Source organism: Gallus gallus, chromosome 5, assembly GCF_016699485.2.
Source record: "Gallus gallus isolate bGalGal1 chromosome 5, bGalGal1.mat.broiler.GRCg7b, whole genome shotgun sequence".
Lineage (NCBI taxonomy): Eukaryota > Metazoa > Chordata > Aves > Galliformes > Phasianidae > Gallus > Gallus gallus.
In genome coordinates, this window is record NC_052536.1 from 49,483,721 (window position 1) to 49,507,254 (window position 23,534).

The 23,534-nt window shown below is 43.9% G+C and overlaps 1 protein-coding gene across 10 annotated transcripts in view; it reads right to left on the reverse strand.

Annotated features, from left to right (window-relative positions):
• CDC42BPB (CDC42 binding protein kinase beta) overlaps positions 1-20,803 on the reverse strand; it is an 86,117-nt gene extending 65,314 nt beyond the window's left edge. For all 10 annotated transcript variants that reach the window (XM_040701295.2, XM_040701294.2, XM_040701293.2 and 7 more), the window contains exon 1: positions 20,551-20,803. In XM_040701295.2, coding sequence (XP_040557229.1) covers positions 20,551-20,728 — 178 coding nt within the window. In that variant the 5' untranslated portion in view covers positions 20,729-20,803. The remainder of the gene's footprint in view (positions 1-20,550) is intronic.
• Positions 20,804-23,534: the final 2,731 nt, after the last annotated feature.

Consider the following 23,534-nt stretch of genomic DNA (forward strand, 5'->3'; position numbering starts at 1 on the left):
TCATCCCCATGAAAGGAAAGGCTGTAGCAAGAATACAGTTGGGCAATCCATACATCCTGAGCTGCAAAACAGACATATCTTGTCGTCCCTAGGCACGGAGGAAGCTATAGGTATGATAGGGTGACAATGAAACCGCCAAGTGAAGAAAGAAAATGTGCATCAGAAAAGAGAAGGCAGCGCAGTGGGAAGGGCAAGGGGTTGTGCCAGTAATGGAGGCAGATCCCAAATCCATGGGAAGCCAAACTTCAAAGTTCTGCTGTTTACAGAGAAAGGTGACATTTTGTGCTCTATGGCACATTGTTGAGCATTTTACATGTGCTGTGTCCCCCCTCCCAATTTTACAACATGCACTACACACACACACACTTCACTTATTCTGCCTGCCTCTTACTCAATGATCCGACTCTTCATCACTCACTCAGCATTCATTACACAAGCAAATTCAGTGGTGCAAGACTTTGGTGTTTAATCCAGTAATAACCAGAGAAGCACTGCCTAGTTCCCATTGCAAGGCGTTCACAGATCTTGCAGAAGAGCCTCTTGAGTAGGACGCTGCTCCATGCTGAGCCATCAAGTCTCATAGCTGGTCAGCGCTTCGTTAAATGACACATACTTGTGCCAGCACAACACCAGCAACACCTGAACTTTCTTGAGATCGATTGCCAGTGAGAAAATTACTAGGTGCTAAGTTTATTAATAAAGTTGAGATTGTATTATGAAACTTAAAATTGGTATACACGTGCTTTTTGAAGAGCAAACAAAGAAACCCTGGATCTTCTCTGAAGACATAACTCAGCCACAGGATTAGCTTTGTTTTACAAAAGTCTTCTGGCATAAGTAAAGCACAGTGCCAGAACACTTGCAGTCAGATATCTTGATGGTGCTTGGACTTCCTTAGATCATATAAATCACATCAAACTCCTCAAAGATTTAAATGGACAGAAACAGTCACTATTTTTGGTAATAAGCAAGACCATGCAGTCCATGGTTTCTGCATTTTGCTCCAGGAGGAGCTGCATCAGTCACAGAAAAAATAATTCTGGCATTTAGGTTTTTATATAACAACCAATAATACCAACAACAACAATATTACTACGCTAAAGGATAATGGCAGCAGGAAATGCCACGGAGAAAAAGAATTCAGTAGTTGCACTGATACTGATCCTATTGGCATAGCTAACTTTTCTGGCAGAGGAGTAGGGTATTTACCTTGAAACATCATCTGTGGTCACTGTTACTCATTAAGTACACTTTTTGTGTGGCAAGGCCCGAAAGCAAGTACCACACAGAAGGGCTCCCTGGGCAGCAAGATGCTACCATTTGCCAGCTCATGGATGAATGCTACCACGAACACTCAATAGCTGGCCCACTGCCCGCCTAGCCCATTCACCTACAGTGAAAGGCACTAAAGATAACACTGGAGACAGGCAAATACTGAAGAATGCACATATCGCTCTTAGCAGTCTGAGTGGCAAAATGCACTGCCAGTGCAACTGCTGCCAAAGCAACGGGGCTTCTCTGAGACCTGCACAGCACCAGAGCTCTAGCAGGAAAAAGAGGAAACAAGCGTTGGCTTGCATGTGCAGGAACAATAATCCGACGACTATTTCTTATGTGTATCTATAGGTCTCTCTGAAAGCAGTGCCTCCTATTTCCATAGAACCACAAGAGATACAAAGAGCACTATTTGATAGCATTTTCTAGCTGAGAATTTTCTCTATCTCACATTGCTTCTGCCACCACTGAACTGCACCACCCACCACCTCACTGCACCGATATCCACTCTTAGGTCTCTGTATGAAGCATCTATGAATATCAGTGGGCACCATTTTCTCCACATGGAGGAATTCAAATCCACACCTTCAATTCCACATGCACACATCTGACCTGAAGGTAATGGCATGTGCTGATGCAACAATGGATGTATATATTCCAGCTGAGGAACCTTGCATGTGAGGTCTACCAGAGGAGGAAGCTTACTGCAGAGTGTAAAGTTTGATATTTCCTATCTGTTTCCCAGCTGCCACCATTGTTTGGAGTGTGAAAGCCGCAATGCCTCTCCCCAAGGCTCAAAGCAGTCCTGCAGACTGAGCACCAACCACAGACTCCCTATCAGTCTCTCCAGCTTCAGAAACTTCAATGACTATTGTGCAGGAGCCCAACAATGTCTGCCGCGCATGATTTTCCAAAGACACAAACAATAGACCTTGCTTTATACTCAATTTTCATGAGATTTTTACAGCATTTTCTTTCCTGTTAATTGATGAAAATAAATACGAATGTTAACATTCTGTTACTCTACTGTTAAACAATTGTCAATACCCAACACCTTCTTAAGTTTCATCTTCAACTTTTTTTCCCTACAAAAATCAGATCCCACCCAGAAAATACACTCATATCAAGCCATACACAAGCTCACTGAATTGCAGGCTTTCCCTGGGCCTGACTCTCCGGCTTCCCAGACATTTAAGACAAGGGAAGGGGAAGCCTGCATGACCACTTTAATCCAGGAAATCCATTCTGCTGCTGAAAGACTTCCTCCTCATTCCTTCCCACCACCGCTCCACTTCTACTGTTTGGATCATCAGTAGTGCTCATGTGGCATATCAAACCAGGAAACATTTCCAGGCAAAAACTAACTTGTCTGTCCATCCCCTCCCACCGAATCATTTACTCAATGTGACTCATTCACAGCTGCAGCACTGGAGCATCAGCCCAGGGCAGGCTGCAGGAAGAGACTGGAGAGGGACAAAATGGCCTTTTTTGGAATTCATGTGGACCTGCTTCACACTGCAATCAGCATGCATCTGGCATGTGAGCATTCCAAGCCAACCTACAGCACACTAGGACAGACTCTTCCAAGATACGTGTCAAAACACTGTAAGAAATGCATGGCAACAAACATGGAATACTGTTTTTGCTTAACGTAGCCTTATTTGTTCTGGTACCTGAATTCTTCTGTACTCCAAGCACAAGGCCAATTTTTGCAGGTGTTGGGAGAGACCATTTAAGCCACAGCAAATTGAGATTACATACTGAAGCACATCAGTAATGGAAAATTGTTTCATGCCTCAATGTGAATCATTAGTTCCAAACAGTAAAATATCCATGATTCAATCTCCTTTATTTCATAACAAAGTTGTAAATATTTTAAAAATCCACTAATTTTACTGCAGGACAGATGAGCTAAGAAGCAGAGTCAAGAACAGTTTTTGTAGAATACTTTGAGAATTATGACTGCAAAGGAAAAAAAAAGTTGATATTTGCACTTATTTTCCAGATGGCTTCAAACAAAAGATTAAGGAAACCTCGAATTTGAGCTCACCCAAATTTCAGCAACGTAAGAGTGATTCCAAATTGTATCAGATTCAAATCTCTCACACACCCTGCTAAGAAATAAAACAATTCCAGACTGATGACCACGTTGTGCTGATGTTCTGCCTTCCCCATCCGCATGCTTTATTTCATCTTAGAAGTAGAACTATAACGCATAATCATTTTATCAATTATAACTTACAGTAAATGAACTTATCTTTTGCTTTCTGAACACTTCATATATGCATTATGCAACAGCAAAATTTGTACTTTACATTGGTTCTATATTTACCACATGACACCTCCTTTAAAGGATTGATATTCCTATTAATAAGCTCTTCTTGGCAAAGCATCTCCACATACATTCAGTGACAGGAGAGCAATTCACCTTAGGAGGCACCATTTTTCCATGCCTACTATTTAGAGCGAACTTAAGTTGTAGTTCAATTAAACTGGAGTGATTTAGGATCCCTGCAACCAAGGGACAGTTTCACATGCCTACTCTCTTCCTTGTGTCAGCTTTAACAAACTCTGCTGGTCACACCTCACCGATCTGATTCTGCTCACTAAAGCAGCAGAAAGCTAAGCTACCAAGCAACACAAAGCAAGCATTTCCAGGTAGTTTAGCAAATGGAATCATCAGCACTGAAGGGTCAGAGAGGCCGCTACGCCACACGAGCAAGAAAAGGAAAGAGCTCAGTTTTTTTCAGTGGCAGTCATCTTAAATAGCACAGATCAAGATGAGATGAAGCATGCTCACAACAGCCTTTGCTGCAGCTTTGCTGGTGTAGTGCTGGCCTGCCTTGGTGCTGCTGCATGCTAAGCAGAGCCAGGAGCCAAATCAGATCACAATTACCTTTTATCCATACTTCAGCTCTCATCCAAATCAACAGAATCATTGGGGAAACAAAAGACAGAAGGGACAGAGCACCAGATCCAGGTAACACTGCACCTGGTTTTTGTTGGTTGAGAAACGTTTATTATTTCTTTTTGATGGCTCATGACTGCAACACTGCACATGAACAGCCTGAACTGTTTTCCAGTTTGAAGAGTTTGGACAGCAACACCACCTTGAAACAAGGTGTGGCACATCCTTCTGTTTACTGCACTTTTACATGGCAGCATAGGACATTTTCTCCATTACTCACCCAGTTTCAGAACTTCCTTAGAGCCCCACATCTTATTATAAGGTCAACGAAAAGTCACACTGCTGCTGTAGGTAAAGGCGACAAAGGCACCCACCAAGTAATTATTGCAACCAAAGACAAGTACCTCAAGTTTCTCAGAGGCAGAGAAGAGCGAAACTACCTTTCAATCTGCAGAGAATACTCAAAAAGTCTCATGCTAAAACTTGTTTCACATTATAGCAAAAGGCTTAGAGAGACTTGCTTATTATTAGAAATATTTTCTCTTCTTCAGCTCCCTGAATTATTTACAAAACAAGTCTTCAGGAAGAGCACCATGCATCTCATTTCACCTTTCTTTAAGTGTTCATGGCTCAGAAAAGCCAAAAACTGTCAGCTGTAAACAGCAAAGCCTGCAGAAATTTGTTCTAGAATAGCACGCATTAGAGTTATCAGTTTGCTGAGTAGCGTCATCTATCTGCTACTAATTAAGAATAAATAACCATCTAAAACAAGTGGTGTGTGGTTATTTTGTTTTTTGAATACACCTTGAATAGCCCTGAAAGAAAACAGTTTGGATAAGTGAAAAGTAGGAATATTAGATACAACACATTTCATGTTCAAGATTTCAAAGCATCCTTTAAACCAAACAGTTACATGCAGAAAAGTCAACTTCTAGAACAGTGTTAAGAGTGAATTTTTCAAACCTAACTGATTTAGAACATAACTGAAGGGCCTTAACACTGCATGCATATGCAAATAGTACAGAACTTGAATCTAAAAGCAGAACACCACCATACCTTTTCCAGAGACATTTCAAAGCCTCCAAGCATTCTAAATTTAGCTGTCTCTATAGCTGGGATGCATTCTTCCTTCTCCCCTACCCCTCACTCCACGTTTCTGTCACCCACTCTCACCCAACTTGCTCTTTCTGTAATTCACATACAATATATTAAAGAAGATCTTTCCCTTTATTCCAGCATTGTGCATGTCAAAACCCACACTTTCACTTTTGTATTGATTTGGCATTTACCCCCATCTTTTCTTAAGATCTCTGCCATATTATTTTTCAGAAATTCTTCAATTCTGTTTCTCAATTTTGAACAATCTCTGAACAGTTTGGCAGCCCCCATAGCGCAGGTTAACAGACATCCTTCTAGGCCTCTTCAAACTCCTTGGAGGGTTGTATGCTTCACGCTATACCATTCCAAACCAGACCCACAATTACTGCACACCCCACTGTGAGCAGCAGCAGTTGGGTTCTGGGTTCTCTCCCCTTGCATATGCTTGGGCCAGCAGGGCTTCATGGCCATAAGTTGATATCAAAATTAAGTCAACTGAGGACCATCCCAAAAAGTTTTCCACACCAGATACTGTATCTAATGAAGTTTTGCTCTTAATCTTCTTGTTTCAAGCACAACTTTCCTGTTTCCTACTCCCCCTTTTCTCCAATTTAAGTAAATTCCCACATTGCCTTTGCTTAGTGAGCACTGCAAAATCCTTTTGCCCTGAAATTTATTTCCAAGCATTTAAGTAGGGGATTCCTTTTCTATCGTCACATACAACCTATCTAGACAAGTGCACTGATTTCAAAATACAAATTCAGGAACTGGGGCATTCAGAACATGGTTGTGCTAGATTCGTACTCAAATCTTTATCCATTTGCAATCTTTATCCATCTGCAAGCTCCAGTCTGTTGGCTTCCAACCTTTTCATTTACTCATACCTGAAAATAACAACCAAAGGCTTGCATGCTCCAGTGCAATAGCATAACCCTACCAGCGTGGCTGTGCTTGCAGAACCTTCTACTTCCAAAGAAGGAAACAGTGAAGACGCATTAACTTCCCTACCAAAATCTTCTGACGAAGTGCACAGCCTCTGAGGAGACCACAAGCAGAAGATGAGAGCATAAGCAGAAGAATAAGAAGGAATTTCAGCCAATCTTCAAAATATTTGAAGTAAAGTAACTGAAAACTAGTACAGACACTAAAGTCAAATACAGAGAAGGGCCAAATGGTTAGCTTCCTATTTCTTTACACAACATTATAGCTATAGCCCATTCCTTTCCCCTCTTTTTCTACATAGAATTTAGTATTTTCCTTCACTAACTTATCTCCAATGTCATCTAAATAAACCTTGGCTACTTTGCCCATTCAGTGACTGTTACAGCTCTTAAGTAATTTTTTCCATTTGTATTGATTCACTTTAAAAAACCACTCTGTCCCAAACCACAATCTTTTTGTCAAACGTTCATTCCTGATACTGTAGCTCAGTATTTAGCTTACGATGAGAGTACCATGGAGCTGACGCTATGTAACCTCTTTGCTCTGTAAACATATCTGGAGTTTTCTACTGGAAAGAGGTCTGGAGGAGATGTAATCTTTACAATTTTTGTTTTCCATCCCTAAGATTCTTAGGATTTATGACAGTTACATCTCCTTGCTTTTAACCCTAGAGGAAAAGGGGGAGCAGGTCTGCTTATTTAGTAACGCATCATTCCACCTTAGGGTTGTCACTGTGAATGCAGGGAGGATGTGAATGTTACCAAAAACATTCTCAGTCTCTTAGTTGTTTCACAGTCTTTAAAATAACATGAAAGCTTCAGTCCAGCTCTTATGGACAGGAATACACCCCACAAGCTTATGGCAAGGATCTCTAAGTCAAAGACATCAAACAGCATTGTGCAGAAGAACGTACTCAGAATTCTGATAGTTCCAATCTTCTGTAAAGGAGTTGATGTCTTCAAGACTATTCTTCCGGCAACTGCCCTGATGTTTATACCTTAGCAGCCCTGCGATTTTCATTTTATCATTATTTCTTGAAGCTGAAGTCTTTTTTTCACCTCCTTTATCATTTGGATTTTAAAACTGAGTTCCTAGCGCCATCATTTAAAAAAATTGCTCTATGAAAGCTTTAAAAATAATTACCAGGAGCAGCAATTTGTTGAACTATTGCATGGTATTACTTGCACAAGCAACCAGTGTCACTTTGTCCCAATTTCTACTGCTCAGATGGCACAAGCAGTTACTCTTACACAGGAACAAAAACATACCAAGTTATTGTAACAAGTTTTATAATAACTGAGAAGATTGTGAAGTAGCTGTCAGAAGTTCACCTCCACCTGCTTGTTCAGCAGCATTTTAAGAGAAGAAAAGCCGGGAGCATTTACAGCTGTACTGCATGAAATCAAAATTGCACGAGTAGGCCTCTTCTGAAGGACGGCTCTCTAAAAAACGCATTTTCAAACAACTGGGATGTCATTTCAGAGTCTCATCTTTCTTACATGAGTGTATCAAAAACCCTAAAAGTCAAGTGAGAATTCTCTAGTTATCACATACTTTTGAGTATCATCAGTCCCTTCTCATTCAAAATCCTATATAATAGATGTTTTAGTACATGATCTTGATTTCAATTTTTCCTTGAAGTACAACCTCCTTGGTACTTCCAGAAGCGATAAAGACGGCTGGCCTCACCAGCGCTTATATTGCAATACTTCGGACTATGTGATGCTTTTCCTAGTTCTTTATAATTGATGCTTATTTCAATTCAAATACTATGACACCTCGACAATTCATTTCTAGACAAGCGTGTAGAGACGCCTGCAAGTCAACAACATTGATTTCCTCTTCCATGAATTGTTACACACAGCTAAATTTACTTCCTTGCCAGTGAATCATTTTGCACAAAAGAGACAACATTCTCCACCTAAGTCCCTCCAAAAATATAGAGGACAAGTTCTTAAGCATTATATGGGACATTATGGGGGAGGGAGGGATGAGGGCAAGGAGATTGAAGTAAGAAGTAGGTCTTGCCCATGCTTCTCTCTTGCAGAGAGATAATCCATTATCTTCCACCAGCTGTCACCCATTTCAGAGCTGCCCACAGAGCTCTGAAGGTAAATCACTGGAGCACATTTTCCAGTGAAGCCTTTTTATTATTTATTCTGTAGCTATCAAACATATACTTGAAGCTACAGCTATTATTACCAATGGGTGCAGCGATACATTACAATCAGTGATGCAAAAGATGATGGCAGCAATGTGTGCAAAAGCATCTGCTGCTGCTTGAAAGACACCACCGCAAAGGGGCTTCTCTAAATGCAGTCAGTAAACAAGAAAAAAAATTCTGATCAATGAAGAGGAAATCAAGGACATATGAGAAGTGGGATGACAGCTCTCAGCAGTTTTATGCAGCAAGACTTGGCACAAAACAAAGAAGTTATAACCATGGGGAAAGAACAGGAGCGAAGTAATGGCATCTGTAAGTGTGCAGGTACATCCCAACAGGGAAGCGATACACTGAAACCTGAATATGGTGTGAACCACTCTTATACAATGAAACACAAGCACAGCTGAGGACTCAGAAACACAGCACCTGAAATAGCCATACATCACTTGGTAAAAGGTTTATCCTGAAAAATTAACACACAGTGTAAGTTTCTCAAGTACATACATAGGCCTTGCCCCAAAAGGGTAATGGGTCAGTACATTACATTATATCACACTGCCAGTGGATGCCTTCCTGACAAAACTGGCAGTATACATTCTCCAATACGGATATTTACCAGACTTCGATACATTTAGGAATCATTTTGAAAATTCTGATTATGTTCCAAAGAGTTTAGGGAATTTTTTCCTCGTCCACAGATGCTCAACTGTAGGCAAGTTACTCAAAAACACAGATTATTTGTATGGAAAGTCAAGCACCACTTAGAGTACACTCTATCAATACTCATAATGCACCACTAATAAAGGAAGCAGTTCCTGCTTTCTTCCCCAATTATACATTGCTATCCTTATCACTGATAGTACTTACCATGCTATCTTCCACATAGTGATATGATTCTAACACTGAAATTGTTACTGTGGGTTTTGGCTTGCTAATGCTCTAGCACTGACAATACCAGTATGAAAAGTCATATTTCAAGTCCAACTTCATGCAAGTTTTACGTGTTTTTATCTTACAGAGGAAAACAAAAAGCAGGGATAATCTCCCATTAGATCTTTACAGCTATGAGGTAGATTTATTTCACCCTGTTGTTAGCAACTGCTTGGTCAGACTTCTTGTCACGTCAGACATAAGAATACTCAGGATTCTGCTAGATAGAGATCCCTTTGTAATGCAGCACTAATATCTAGCAGATCAACAACACCTTTATTTTTCCTAAGGGGTGATTCAGCCTCACAGTCACACAGGGCTTGCAGGCTTCCCACAGCCACATGCAACAAAGCTTCAAAAATACTTCAACTGCTGTTAAGACTAACAACTAGACATAAGGAAATGGTACTTGGGAAAAAGCAATAGACACAGAGCATAAGTTCACAAGTTCTTAAAACCTGTTCTAGTAATTCTTTTGCAGGAATGAGGAAATTTGCTTTTATTAGAAGCATAACAGGGAAAAAAAATAGTTTATTATCCTTTACAAGTCCAAAATTTAGCTAAAATTTTGTCAATACTTACATTCAGACTACATGGTAAAATGCCAACCAATCAGGGTAAACACTTGAGATAACAAAAAAAAAGAAATGAATAGTGCATTCACACAAGTTATTTGAACTGCTTTATATACCAACAACAACAAAGAGGGATTTATGGCATTTATTTCTGTTTTCATTCTGAGAAGTCCGAGGAACAGCTCTTTCATGTTAAAACAGCCACGACGTTGAATAAATGAATTTACTAACATGGGGAGAAAAATAAATCAGGAATACAGAATAAGAAGGAGAATCTTTTTTTTTTTTTTTTTTCCAGTGGAAGTGACCTCTGCAGATCAGAGTCCAACTCCCTGCTCAAACCTGAGGCAAAGTCCAAGTTTAACCAGGTTGCCCAGCGCCTGATCCAGCTGGGGTTTAAAGATCTTCTGGGATGGAGCTGTGGGAGCCCAGTATGCGGGCAGCCTCCATTTCCAGAAAGATGCCCCACTGACTCCTTTTCCACTTGCTGTTCACCAGGATCCCCAAATCCTTTTCTGCGAGGCTCTCCACCCAGTCATTCCCCAGCTTTTACAAGTCCATGGTGTGAGACGCTGAGCTTGTGTTGAACTTTGTGAGGTTCACAATGTGAAGAAAAAATAACATTGCTATGCAAAAGGTAAAGTATCGAATGTGATGTCAGATATCCTCACCCTTCACAGTGCCTGAAACATTAAATAAAACCTCTGCAACATCTAATAAACTTTCTGCTCTTGCAGGTACTGTAACTAGAGTACCTGTAACTCTGAACCTGTCAAAATCCACCAGGGCACTTCTACTTCTGGGTTCAGTCCCTCAAGAACAAACTCACTGCTAATGTTGAGGATAACTACTGCAAGGTCCCTCCTAAGGACAGATTCTCCAGCACTAAAAGCATTTTAAACTAATCCCCTACTTCTCCCCCCACCATTACATTTTTCACCTTTACAATTCATATCAGAAAAAGTCAACTTCAGGATGCACAAGGACTGTATACTCCCAGCCATGGATGCAGAGCTGACAGGCTCAAGCCTTGCAGGTACAGCACTACTCCCAACCCAGTAAATCCTGCTGGCCCTCAAGACAATGCACAGAGCAATAACCACAGTTCAGCTGCCTCAATAACCAGTAAATGCTTCTAAGGGCAACACAAAGACAGTTTGTGGGCTCAAAACAGTCTCCAGTTAGGTATCCCCATGGCACGCTATCTTGTACTGCTTATCAGACTGCACCAACTACAGCTTAAAAACAGTCTGATGCTGTCTTTATTTCAAACTTAAATTAAGTGTCCAGGAAACCCCAAGTTGAACTGGTAATGGAAATCCACACTTACAAGAGTAGAAGTTTAAATAGTCAAACTGAATTCCTCAGTACAGCAACACGATGGCATACAATTTAGACAGTTTCCTAGCTAAATCTGGTCTGGAGGAAACTTTGTGTACTATTTCCCTGTGACACAAGAAGTACCTTATCTGCAAGTCGTCAGGAAGTCTGTTCTGAAAGATGATGTGTTCTGGAATTCAGTAAAAATACCATATCATCCATAAAAGGCAGAAAGACTATCTACCACAAAGTCTAGCCTTCGCCCTGCATTAACAACCAAGCGTACAGGGGTTTCTTACCAGTTATTTTATTAGGACCTTTAGATCACTTGTAGTCATTTGCGCATGCAAAAATGTTCTTCTCTCTGCCCTCTGTAATAAGGCAGCCAGGGTGAGGTCCTGAATCATAAAAACACCATTTCCTTTTTTGAGTGAGTAACTTGACAGGGCTCCAGGGCAACAAAAGCATTTAAAAGAACCCACTGATAGCACACAGTGAGATCCCACCCTGGCCTTAAAAGAACACACAAGTTTAAAAGGCAGAAAATTCAAAGAGAAGTTGCATTCCCATTTCACTCATGGACAGTGTTCAAATGATCACATACTAGATAACAGAAACCCTATTCCTTTTTTTTTTCCTTTTTTTTTTTTTTTAAATGTTCAGTATATACATCTTAATGAAGTATATGCAACCACAGAAAGAAAAGACACATGCTACTTCTTTGGATCGAGTCCCAGAACAGACAGAAGCCAGCAGAACAAAGTCTGCAGAGCACACACACTGCAATCATCTCCTAGCACTAATAAGAGACAAGGAGAACACAAATCATACACAAAAATTAGGGATGGTGGAGAATAACTGATCCTATCACAAGAAGAGCTAAACTTAAAAACCAAACGTGCCCCTTAAAAAGCAAACCCTGGAGAGAACGTATTTCAAAACGATAATAGGATCTTCGTGTCTAAAGTCACCCTCCTGCTGTTCCTACTCTGCCTTAATTACAGCAAAATAAAAGGCAGTCAGCGCATTCCAGCTCTCAGCATTGATCAGCCACGTCAAGGGCAGCAATAGAACTGGTAGCACACAGAAAAGCTGCATGAAGAAGCCAACTTCTGAGAAAGGACGTGGAAAATTGAGACAGGAGAAGGTGTGCTGTAGTAGCAGCAGAAATAGCAGAGAGGACCGCTGTCCGTCCCTGGGGTGTGTGTGGATCTCTGGAAGAAGGGGGAAACCAAGGACAGAGGAATTCCACAAGAGTAGGGACAATGGCTTCTGATGCTCAAGAAGTATTACCTCTTCCTTCCTCTGTCGAGGCCAGATTTCCCTCACACACACCCAGCACAACTCTAAAACTCATTCAGGTTTATAACGCCTTCAATTTCTTTCTTTTTAAAGGAACAAGTTCTCAGCTGTTTTTCTGACAGTACTCCTGCATTTAAACCAACTGAGAACAAAAACCATGGTGATGCATTTTCGGAGAATTTCTAGAGGTCCAAAGCTTTTCCATAAATCACATGCAGGGAAGACATACAGTATTTCAGCTGAGGGGCTGCTGCAAACAGGAAGCCATACTCCTGCCACAGTTGCTATGCTTTAACTGAAGTTCCATCTTCTATAAGAAAGGATCCACATCCCACAAACCTGAAGAACCCACGCAGTCCTGAAGAAAAGCACAACATTGGCAGAATAGTTGCAGCACTCCTTTAAGATTCATTTCCACAGAAACACTTCAGGAGTTTAAATTGGTTTCATCTTATTTATCTCTCACTGATTATTTTTTCTTAATGAAAACTGGAACAAAACAACCTATGATTAAGCTGAATTAAATGTTCAGACAGAATGCTTCATGCCCTTCTTTAAAATCCTGAAAATGAACATCTCACTAAACAGACATCAATGAACTTCAAGTAAGATTTCACAAAGCAATTACCCACATTTATTTTTTTGCCACAAAAGCAATTATAAACGTGAAAAGAATTTGGGATATACCTGGAGTTGATGCTGCTTCTCATCTTTTCTCTTGCTGGCTTTTTTGGGAAAGGCAGCTGAATATATCAAGTCCTTAATGGCACTGCACTTAGGCAAGGTAACAGCATCATCTCAGCCTGCATTAATGCACACCTGACTAATGAACTCCATCCATGTTTAATGTTCAGTGCTCAGTGAACACATCCCCACTGTTTTCCAAAGCCCAAACTCTTTTATAGAGGTCTCAAGCTGGGCACCCAGAGGTACCAGTCGCATTGGAAGCTTCAGGCCATGGTTAAGTAATAACAGGTTTCAGTGTTAAGACCCTGATGACACAAATGACAGAAATTACTAACTCAGGCACTTCAGGATGCCCACGGCCTCAGCTGGTAATGATGGATGCACACGCTTAATCTGAATGCACCCTAAGTATATCTACAGACATGATTACCGAGGTCTGTGCAAAATCAGGGCTTAAGAAAACTGTGTGTAGTTTCCTATTGAAAAAAAGCTACATTCATTATAGGAACAAAGGTCCTCGTAAGTGGAAGCTTGCATTCCAGCAATCTGCATGCTGATGAAAAAACAGTGGAATATTTTCGTATTAGGAGACAGTTAAAAAGAACAGATCACATCAAACCACAGACTGAATGCACTTGAAAATGTTTAGACCTCAGAAAGCTTTTTTAAAATGAAGCCCCAGCTCCTTTCTTTTTAAATACGAGAGCTTCAGTCAGACATGTTAGCGAGCGTGATACAAGTTGTTTGGGGACTACATCAAGAATAGATTGGAATTCTCATGTGTACCTTGCAAGAGCCTTAGAAAATGAAGCTTAATTCTGTTTGAAGCATTATCAAAGTAAAAATCTAGTTAAAAGTTTCAATAAGCCCTTTTCACTTTTCCCAACAATTTTGCTTGTGGGCCATCATCCCAATCATCCATTCAGACACAGGTAAATAAGGGGACGAGTCTACGCAGTTAATCTGAATCCTAAGCACTACATTCCATTAATGGCTCTGATACATTCGCAACTGTTTAGGTATTATAATTCTTCCTTTTTGTAACAGCCGTCCAAAAACAGCTTGCATGAACTGTCTCAAATTATAAGGACAAAGTTTCCTAAGTCTGAAGAATCTGCTATAGTTTAACATTCCCAACTGATCTCAGCTATAGTTCTGATGCATTAATATAGAGCCATAAAGCAAAATCAACCAGCTAAAAAAAGCTAATGAAAGAAGCCTCTTCAGCCTGACTCATGCAGTTAAAGCCGTTTGCTTCTCGTAGGTGTAAAGATACTGACTCACCCCCTCGTGTGAGTTATTTGCAAAAGAAAAGGTTACTTCAACTTCACTGGACAAAAAAAGTTCGTTGCACCGAATCTGCTGAATAAACCACCATCCAAGAGGTTTCTCTTCACTGAGAACGCATAAGTGGTGCCAACCATGGAAGCTGTAATGGCGTAAATAAAGTCTTTCTTGGCAAAATGTTGTATCCTAATATTACCTACAATCTAGGAATTCAAATGACTTTTGTATTTCTACATGAAACTTGTCTGAAAAGTGTTAGATTTATGGATGCTTATGAAACCTTATTTCTGTGTTCTACGTAATCATGTACCGTGTGCCAGACAGCACTAGGTGCATGTTTTCTATGTGATAAAGTTTAGCAACAACTTCTCTATCCCTTGCTGACTTTTCATATATAAACCACATTAAAATATAAATTAGGTCATGGCCTTTAACAAGCAACTTATAGGCAAGCTTTTGGAAACTATCTATCCACAGGACAGAAGTAATGCCCACTTCCTTGGATGGCACAAGGGACAAGTTCTGCCCGGGATGGCTGCCATTTTAATAGCACATGCTGATGAGCATCTCACCCTCCAAGCAACATGACTTCAGCATTCAATGCCAGCACTGCACAGAATATTACAGAAAGTCATTAAAAGATATTGCCCTGCTCTAAAAATAAGAGATTAGAAGAGATGTGCTGTAAAGAGTCCATTACGCACTCAGCAGTGAGCTTTGAACCTCATGCCTTTAGATCACTGGCCGTGAGTACAGTGCTCTTAAAGCTAATGTGGCAGTTTTTGCTACTCCACCATGACTTAATCCCAACATCTATTTTGTGAAAGAACCGTTAACAGCAGAGAATGCTGGAAGCCAGGGTTCGGTGGCCCTGCTAGCACTTGTCTGCCAGATGACCACCAGAGGCTTCCTCACAAAGGCGACCCAGGCTACAGTGCGTCGACTCTGACCACAGGAAAGCCCTCAGGGAGCAGGAAAAGCTTCCAGCTGCATCCACGCTGCACTGCGCACAAAGAAACCATCACCATCACCACCGGCCTTTCCAGAACCTCTGCAAGGTTCTCTCCTTGCCCCAGGAGCCTCACCCACCACCTCCTGCCGCAGCCTCATGTACAAGCGACCACAACAGGCTTCAGCAATCAGCTGGAAGGACTTTGGACAGAGACAGAAATTCAGACTTCTCATTCATCAGCTGCTTTTGCTACCAAAGCAAGCTGTCTCTCCAACAATCTTATCACCCCCTGACCAGCTTCTGCCTGCAGAGGAGGATGTCAAACAGGCCCGCAGAGGCTGGAGACACTTCCTGGCTTTTTCTGCAGACGGGAAGAGAAGGAAAGAGGGAAGTGGTAAAGGAAAGAGAATTTAAGCTAACAAATTTCAAATCAAGAAACACGCCATTATTAAGTGACACTTCTTCCTGACGTAACCCAAAAAGGCCACAAGGAAGATCCTCATAAACAGTGCTCCAAGCCTGACAACTCTAAGGTCACCTCAAAAATACTTCCAAACAGTTTCTGTCTCATGCACCAGTACCACACACGCTCATTTTCTAGCACATCAGTGTCTGTGGCAGACAGAGAAGCTTTGAAGATGCCCTACATGCAGGCTGCAGAAACGTGACCTTTTCTCAGGTCCCCATCCACACACGTGAATACAGCCATTCCAAGCTGAGAGAACGGGCTCTAAAGTCTTATGAAAGGAGGGCCACTGCAAGTTTCTCTCTTCACTCATTAAAGCTTTTTATTTGAAAGGTTAACGTGCCTCTATAAGCAGCTGGAAAGAGAAGAAAGTAGGTCTAGGAGCAGACTTGCAAAACTAACTCACAGACTCCTCTTTTAGCCCCCACCAAAAGCAAGATGCAAAACTTGAAGTACCAGTCCTCACAGTGACCCAAAGCTGTGAATCACTGCACCAGCAGAACAGCAATGCTTCTGCTGAGCATTCTGCACATGATTTTTCCATCTATGGCACAGCCACCCATGTAACAGACATCCACCCAAAAGTGGCAGCTCGAGGCTGGGCTAGAGATGTTGCTGAGCGTTCTGCATACGCATTTTTTCCCCCCCACCAAACCCAGAGTGAGAATAAATTGCTATTACTACAATAGCATGCACTGCCTGCCTATTACGCCAGCCAGGCAGCCTGACAGCAGGTGCCCAGCTGGCCTACTTGTGCTAATCAGCTGCAGACTTCTTTCTTTTCCCCACAGCTTCAGCCCGCCTTCAAGTTAGTTCTTCTCAGGGAAAACAAACAAACAAAATAACAATAGTAATAAAGAAAAAAGAAAAGCAGAGCACCAGCCTAACTGGAGAGCAGACTCTGCACAAACTGAGAACGCAGAAGATCAGCCTAACCTATTCAGATGCTGGCTTTGAGGTGTTCTCACAAAGAAATCAAGCCAGTGTGTAGTCCAGGACAGAGACAACACTGAACAAATCCCACGGGGATGACTGCCATCCCGCCCTACACAGAGTGCCAGCAGTACAAAACAGGGTCAGAGGAAACAAAGGCTGGAGCAAGAAAGCCTGTGCAGCACTAAGAGCACTCTGAACACCAACAAGGCCCGCTCCTGTTAGACTCTGCTCCAAATACACTTGCCGACTGGCTCAGCTCCTGCCAGTAGCTGCTGGAGAATGGAGCAGCTGGTTGTGCCAGCCTCTGCTGGCTGGAGCAAGGGGCAGCAAGCACTGGCCACAGCCCACTGATATAAGTCCTGAATAATAAGGTGATGTCAGGTGACCATGGCTATGGTGAAGTAGCCCTGTGAGCAGCCATCCTAGTGCTCCAGTACATCCAGTGTGGGATTAGGAAAGCTTCATATTCCTCAGTATGAGGGAACAACATGCTCCGTACAGAGGAACACACTGCACCTAAAAACCAAAGGGTAGGGCAGGTGATGCATGCAGACCCGAGCCACGATGGCTTCCCACCCTGCTGTATTCTTGTCACGCAGAACAAGGTCAGACATGCTTTTTGCAGGATAAGTCTCTCAGGAGGTCCCTCTGCAGCGCACAAACACTACTAAGCACTGGTGACCAGCATAATCCTCTCAGTAACTCTAAAGGCCGTGTAGCGTCTTCCTCATTTGCTGTATCTTTGGGTAGTCTCAGTGGGCTTGAGCATCTTCAGCCAAGGCTGATCTGTGGGCCTTCCAGCACACCAGGACTGTCCAGCACCAGCACCTCTTGGGATGCAAGCCAGATAGCTCTCCTGGCAACCCTACTGTGCTACAAGTTCTGGCAGGGATGGGCAAGGAATTTGGCCTCAGAGGCACAAGGGTTATAGCAGACCAGCTCCACTGACAACCTTTAGAGAAGAAAGAGAAAGCGTAACTGGAATAAACAGGGCTGGCTGTTGGAGTTCTTTATTATTGCTCACTCTAGGGGCAGCATACATAGCAGTGGCTTAAATGACACTAAGCACAGATTTGGCAAATTCTTGCTGAACATGTAAGATATGGGTCTGCTGCGTTAGTAAACTTGGATTTGATTTCCACTAGGAATACCAAGCATTATTTCAGTATCCATTATGTAAACAATACAGTGACAACCAATTGAGTGAGCTCTTATTCAAGATGAGCTGTAAATAAAAGTAACTGGAAGAAAACTACTTCTGAAATCTTCACTTGAAATCTCACCTAGTCCTACTCCAGATATCTGGCATAAGAAAAAATAATGCATTATAATTCCAGTATAGGGAAAGAAATATAGGATATCCAAAATTCCGTTCACCATGGGAAAGCTACAACCACCAAGGTTAAAACGGCAGATTCTGATGATGCTTCTGAAGAGATGGAAGCGACAGGCTGCCCCGGGGCAAATGGCCGCACCCTACACTCTGCTATGGTTACCAAATAGGAAGAAGGTTTTGAAGAAATAAGCCTGTGGCAGGACTGCCAGGGAGCAGCAGCCAGGTTTATAGGGCAGAAGCAATGAGATCGATCATATAGGACTCACTAACCTCTGCAGGTGATGTGCAAAGTTTCTTGGATGTTGGCTGGGAGAATCTGGCAGAATTCTCACAGTACATAGAGGAATGCTTGTTACACAGCTCAGTCTAATTTAACCTTCAGACTCATGCAGCTTATTTCCATTGTCAGTGATAAGTCTCCATTTTGTCAAAAGGAAATTCCTTCTGTCTCCAGCTGATAAAGAAACGTGCTGATCTTCAAAGTATATCCCAAATATTTAGCTACGCTCTCATGCTGCCACAGACATATAACAGCACACGGAACTCGTTCGCATCAAGCCAGAATATCTTCTAACAGAGAAACGGACTGTAATTAACACTGCACATCATGACATGAGGAAGATTAGTGCGTTTGGCGTGATATTTTCCTTATTAGCTGGAGGCAGAAACAAGTTCCTTGTCAGTGGAAACACGCTGTGAGGGCATTAGGACACAGATAAAAGGTGTCTCGTTGGCATTTTCTTGCTTTTAACAGCTTGAAGGGAAGGGAGGAACCCACAGTATCAGCTTTAATTGCTTTTAAGGGTATTCCCGGCTGACGGAACACAAATATACAGCAGTCCAGACTTAGGCCCATCCCTTTACCAGGGAGAGCCTGGATTATAAACTTCTATCCCCACTCTGCAGCACCAGATGGCGGCTCACATACATTTCAATTATTTATTGAATAGGCACTTTGTTATACTAGGGTAATCTCATGCTGCAGGAAGAGCTACGCACTGTTTTTATTGCGCCCTACGCTTTTCATCAAGTCAGTAACCTTTTCACATTCAGTGGACGCTGCAAATAGAACTTAAAAAAGCAGTTTTACAAACAATTGGATAACTGGTCTCTCCATCACACAGAAGATGACAACATGGGCATCCATCAGCAAGGCAAAGCCACCAACAGCGCTACAGAAGAAGCATCTCTCTCTTTGGCCTGTCCCAAAGGGTAGACATCAAGGAAATGATTAAGTACCGTGGCAGTCCTCTATATCACACCAACCAGCTCGTATATGCTCACTCACTGAAGCTATCAGCTCGGAAACAAGAGTATGGCAACACACTGTACTTTGCAGAAGACACACAAAGCTCCCACCACAAAACAAATAATCAATGCTCCCCTGGCTGCAGCTTGCAGGGCAGATGTGATAAAGTGGTTAATTATTCAGTTGGCAATCGCATTACTGACGTCAATAGAGGAGTCCAGGAAGTGAATCCTCTTAGTTTGTTAGCACATGACAAAGAGTGGTGGTCCCCACAGAAATTAAGGAGAACCAGCTGTCCCCATGTCTCAGCGCTGCAGTGGAAGCTCCAAGGGCACATTTGCATCCAGTGAAGTAAATCGCCCCTCCCCCTCCCTTAGGAAATCCTTTGTTTTGTGGGTTCGGTTTTTTTTAAGAGAGATCTTTAAAAGCCTCATTAACCGTACACGCATGGCCCAGCTGATAAACAGGACAGCGGTCTGCCGAGCAGTGCTCTCCCCTCCCTCACCCCCAGCTCCTCTTCCACGGAGAAGTTAAGTCACCTTCACTGCGCATTATTATTCATAACTTACTCAGCTGAATAAACCAGTCAGCCACCATGCCGTTTTAACATAAATTCACTTAAGCATGCAGAAGGGAAGGATCTCTACTATTTGCTTGCCTGTAGTCAACAACCTTAACAAAGCACCGAGGGACAGAAAACTTAGGACAAAAGTGTGATAACACGTATCCACGCTTCCTTTTGTCCGCTACCGGAGGGCTCTCAACATCACCCCGCTTAGTGCTACAAAACCACCGAACAAAGCTGCCACAAAGGCCTCCTGGCAGCGCTCCGTCCTTCGGGGCCGTGCCCGAACGGAAGGGACACGCGACGTAACTGCCCTCCCGCCGCAGCAGGGCCGGGCCGGCACGGCAGCGGGGCTCGGAGCCGTCCCGCAGCCCGGTAGCGCTCGTAGGAGCGGGGCATCGCCCTACCGCTGGGGCTCAGCCCGGCCCGGGGACGCTCCGCAGCCGAGCGTCTCGCAGCGGGGCTCGGGGACTCCGCACCCAGAGCCGGCGTTCCCCGCTCCGGCCGCGCTGCGGGGCCAACGCCTCCCCCTCCCCTCGGCCCGCCGCCCAGGCTCACCCCACTCGAGAAAGTCGGACACGTATCGGTCGCGGCGAAGCGGCGAGTCGCGGCTGCACTCGGCATAGACGCCGACCAGCAGGTCGAGCAGGGTCTCCACGCTCAGCACGCTGTCGTTGCGCTGCGGCCCGTCCAGCACCAGCTGCTCCAGCCGCTTCAGCCGCACCTTGGCCGACATGGTGTCGGGCGGCCGAACCGGCGGACGGCGGCGCGCAAGGCCCCGGGGCCGCTCAGCCGCGCCGCCTCCCGCCCCTCACGGCCGCTCCGGGGCCGAGCGGCTCCTTCCACGGGCTCCGCCTCAGGCGCGGCCGGTCCATGGGCCGCGCCCGGCCTCCCGCTCCGGCCTCGCCCCGGCGGCGGGAAGGGCCGCACCCGCTCGGCTCCGCTCTCGGCTCCGCTCCTCCTCCGCGCCGGGCCCGCCACGCCCAACACGCCGCGCTCCGACGTGGGCACGGCCCGGGAAGATTGGGCCGAGCGCCGCACCGTAGCGAGGGGTGTGGGGACGGAGGGGGAGCGCCCGTTTGCTCTTTGCATCCGCCTCGGCAGATTCGTCGTGGGGCTGAGAGGGGGCTGCGCGTTCGCGGCCGCACTTTCGCCTCCCGGCATCTTCTCGCCGCTATTGTAGATTCTGTAAGATTGGAAAAGATCGCTGAGATCGTCGACCGCTAAGATAACCTGGTCCAGCCATCACTGTGTTCCCACCATTCCCACTAACCACATTCCTCAGTGCTACATCTCTATGGTTCTTCAACACCTCCAGGGACGGTGACTCCATCACCTCCCTGGGCAGCTGTGCCACTGCATTGCTGCGCTTTCTGAGGATAAATGTTTCTTCGCATCCAACCAACGTTGCATGCTGGCAGCTCCTGAGGGGCGAATTTACCCTCATGCAGTTAGGGAGGGCCACGGTGCTCTGGGGAACGTGGCAGGCCACTGCTTCCCTCGAGGGATGGCGGTGGCTCCTCTCAGCATCCCCAGGGTGGCCACGTGTGTCCTACCCTGCCCTCATCCCCTGCCCTGCTGCCGGGGGAAGGCCCCACCGTAGGAAACAGCAGCTCTGTGCCTCGCTGGCGATGGGGCACGGCTCAGGCAGCAGGCAGGCAAAGCAAGCAGAAGCCTGCGCTTAGCAGCTGCTCTCCATGGTCACCTGAAGAGAGCTAAGTGCAAGACGCTCAAGCTTTCCACAGTGCCTTTTTTTATGTATTACAATTTATTCTGAGAATTGCTCTCCCTAGAGATTGCAGTACCTTAAGGCAAGATGCTGAACAACTCAATGGGAGTTTACCTCTCCAGGAATGCAACCAGTCAGGTCCCAATGCAAAACTGCAGTGGGAAGGATGGCTTTTCCTTGCTCCTCTCCCCTGGTGATTAGCTGGAGCATTGTGAGCTGAAAACCAGTGCATGGAGAAGGGAAGCAGCTCAGTGCTGGGCTGTCAGAGCCAGGATCCCTGTGACCAGGAGCTGGAGCAAGGCTGGGGTTTGTGTAGTTGCTGTTGCTGGGGTCCTTCATGGTCAGAAGTAACATGACAGAAGTTGTTGAAAGATGTGAATGACACTGATCATGCCCTTCAGGGCCAGACCCTAACAGTGCTGGGAGCTGCCCTTTTCCCAGTGCTGTTACTGCACCAGGAACTGCCTTGTCAAGGGCAGAAAGCGTACCAGAAAGCATTATTCCCAACATGACAGGGGTCCAGCAGATGACTATAGAAATATTGTTTCTAGGAGCCCTTGCTCCTCAGGCCTGTCTGATATCCCTTTGACACCAAATGTCTGTTGTATCTGAGAGCTGTTCAGATAATAATCAGTGTACTGTTGTGCATTTGGACCTACTGCCTGGATCAAGGAGGTAGAGACATGCAGGGACTTGTTAAGTCTAAAAATGCAATTCAGTAGAAGATACTGTGAATGGTAAGGTTTTTTTTTAACTGAGAACCTGTATTTTTAAAACAAAGAAGAACCACAAAAGTGGATTTTTTTTTCCAAATGACTTCTGTCTCTGTGTACTTCCTTCTGCAAACATCCACTTGAAAAAAATATTTCACAGCATAGACAAGAGCTTTTGTTCTTCTTCTATGTTCCTCCCTGATTACAGTTGTTTCACCTAATCTTAAACTGTTCAATATCGGCGATGCACTGATTTGCAGAATCCTCAGCATTTTAACAATTCCAGTTGTTTTTCAGGTGATAATGCTTTATTGAAAATGTAAATACAACGTTTTTGACTTATTACCACTTCAGAGACTCATTTTTGGGCAGCTGATCAGAGCAGAGTCGGAGTAGAGTTTTAAAGATGGAATACTTCATCATAACAATACGAGAGTAAGTTACCATCTCCGTCTTTCCCCTTCTTATCAGCTCCTGCAGATGGTGATTATCACAGCCTTCTTATAAAGGAAACTGCAGCTGGTTGGAGAAATAGCCGCTTGCTGCCTACCAGCTGCTCTAATGTTTCCAGTCTCCTTGGTCTGTTCTACATTAGTGGGACTCAGGGATTTCAAGAGCTCCTTCTGACTTGCACCAATCCCTGTGAAGAATCAGGTCCTGTGCTGAGAAGACAACAGATGGATGTCAGATGATACTGAAGCCTGCTTTAGCAGCTATGGAGAGTTTCGTGTATCAGACCCACACGTGCATTTGGGATTATTTGGTTGGTACTGTACGTATTTCAGAACTAGTTGGAAGACTTCAAAAAATCCTGCAAAGCGTTGGGAGTTTTGTGTGTTATAAATAATGCTGGATCTTCACAGCAGTGTGTGCAGTTACAAAAAACCAATCTCTCGGAAAAGTGACATTTGGTATACTTATTAAAAGATGGATGCGAGCTTGAAAATGCAGCTGAAGGTATTCTACTCCTGTTGCTCACGTGTGCCAACTCCATGTACTAAAAATAAATGTGATCTGGCTAAAATGAATTAAATGATCCATCTTACCAGTTCCTTTTTCCTGTGGTATATTTCAGTGGAAAAATCCATCCCCCTTTTCTG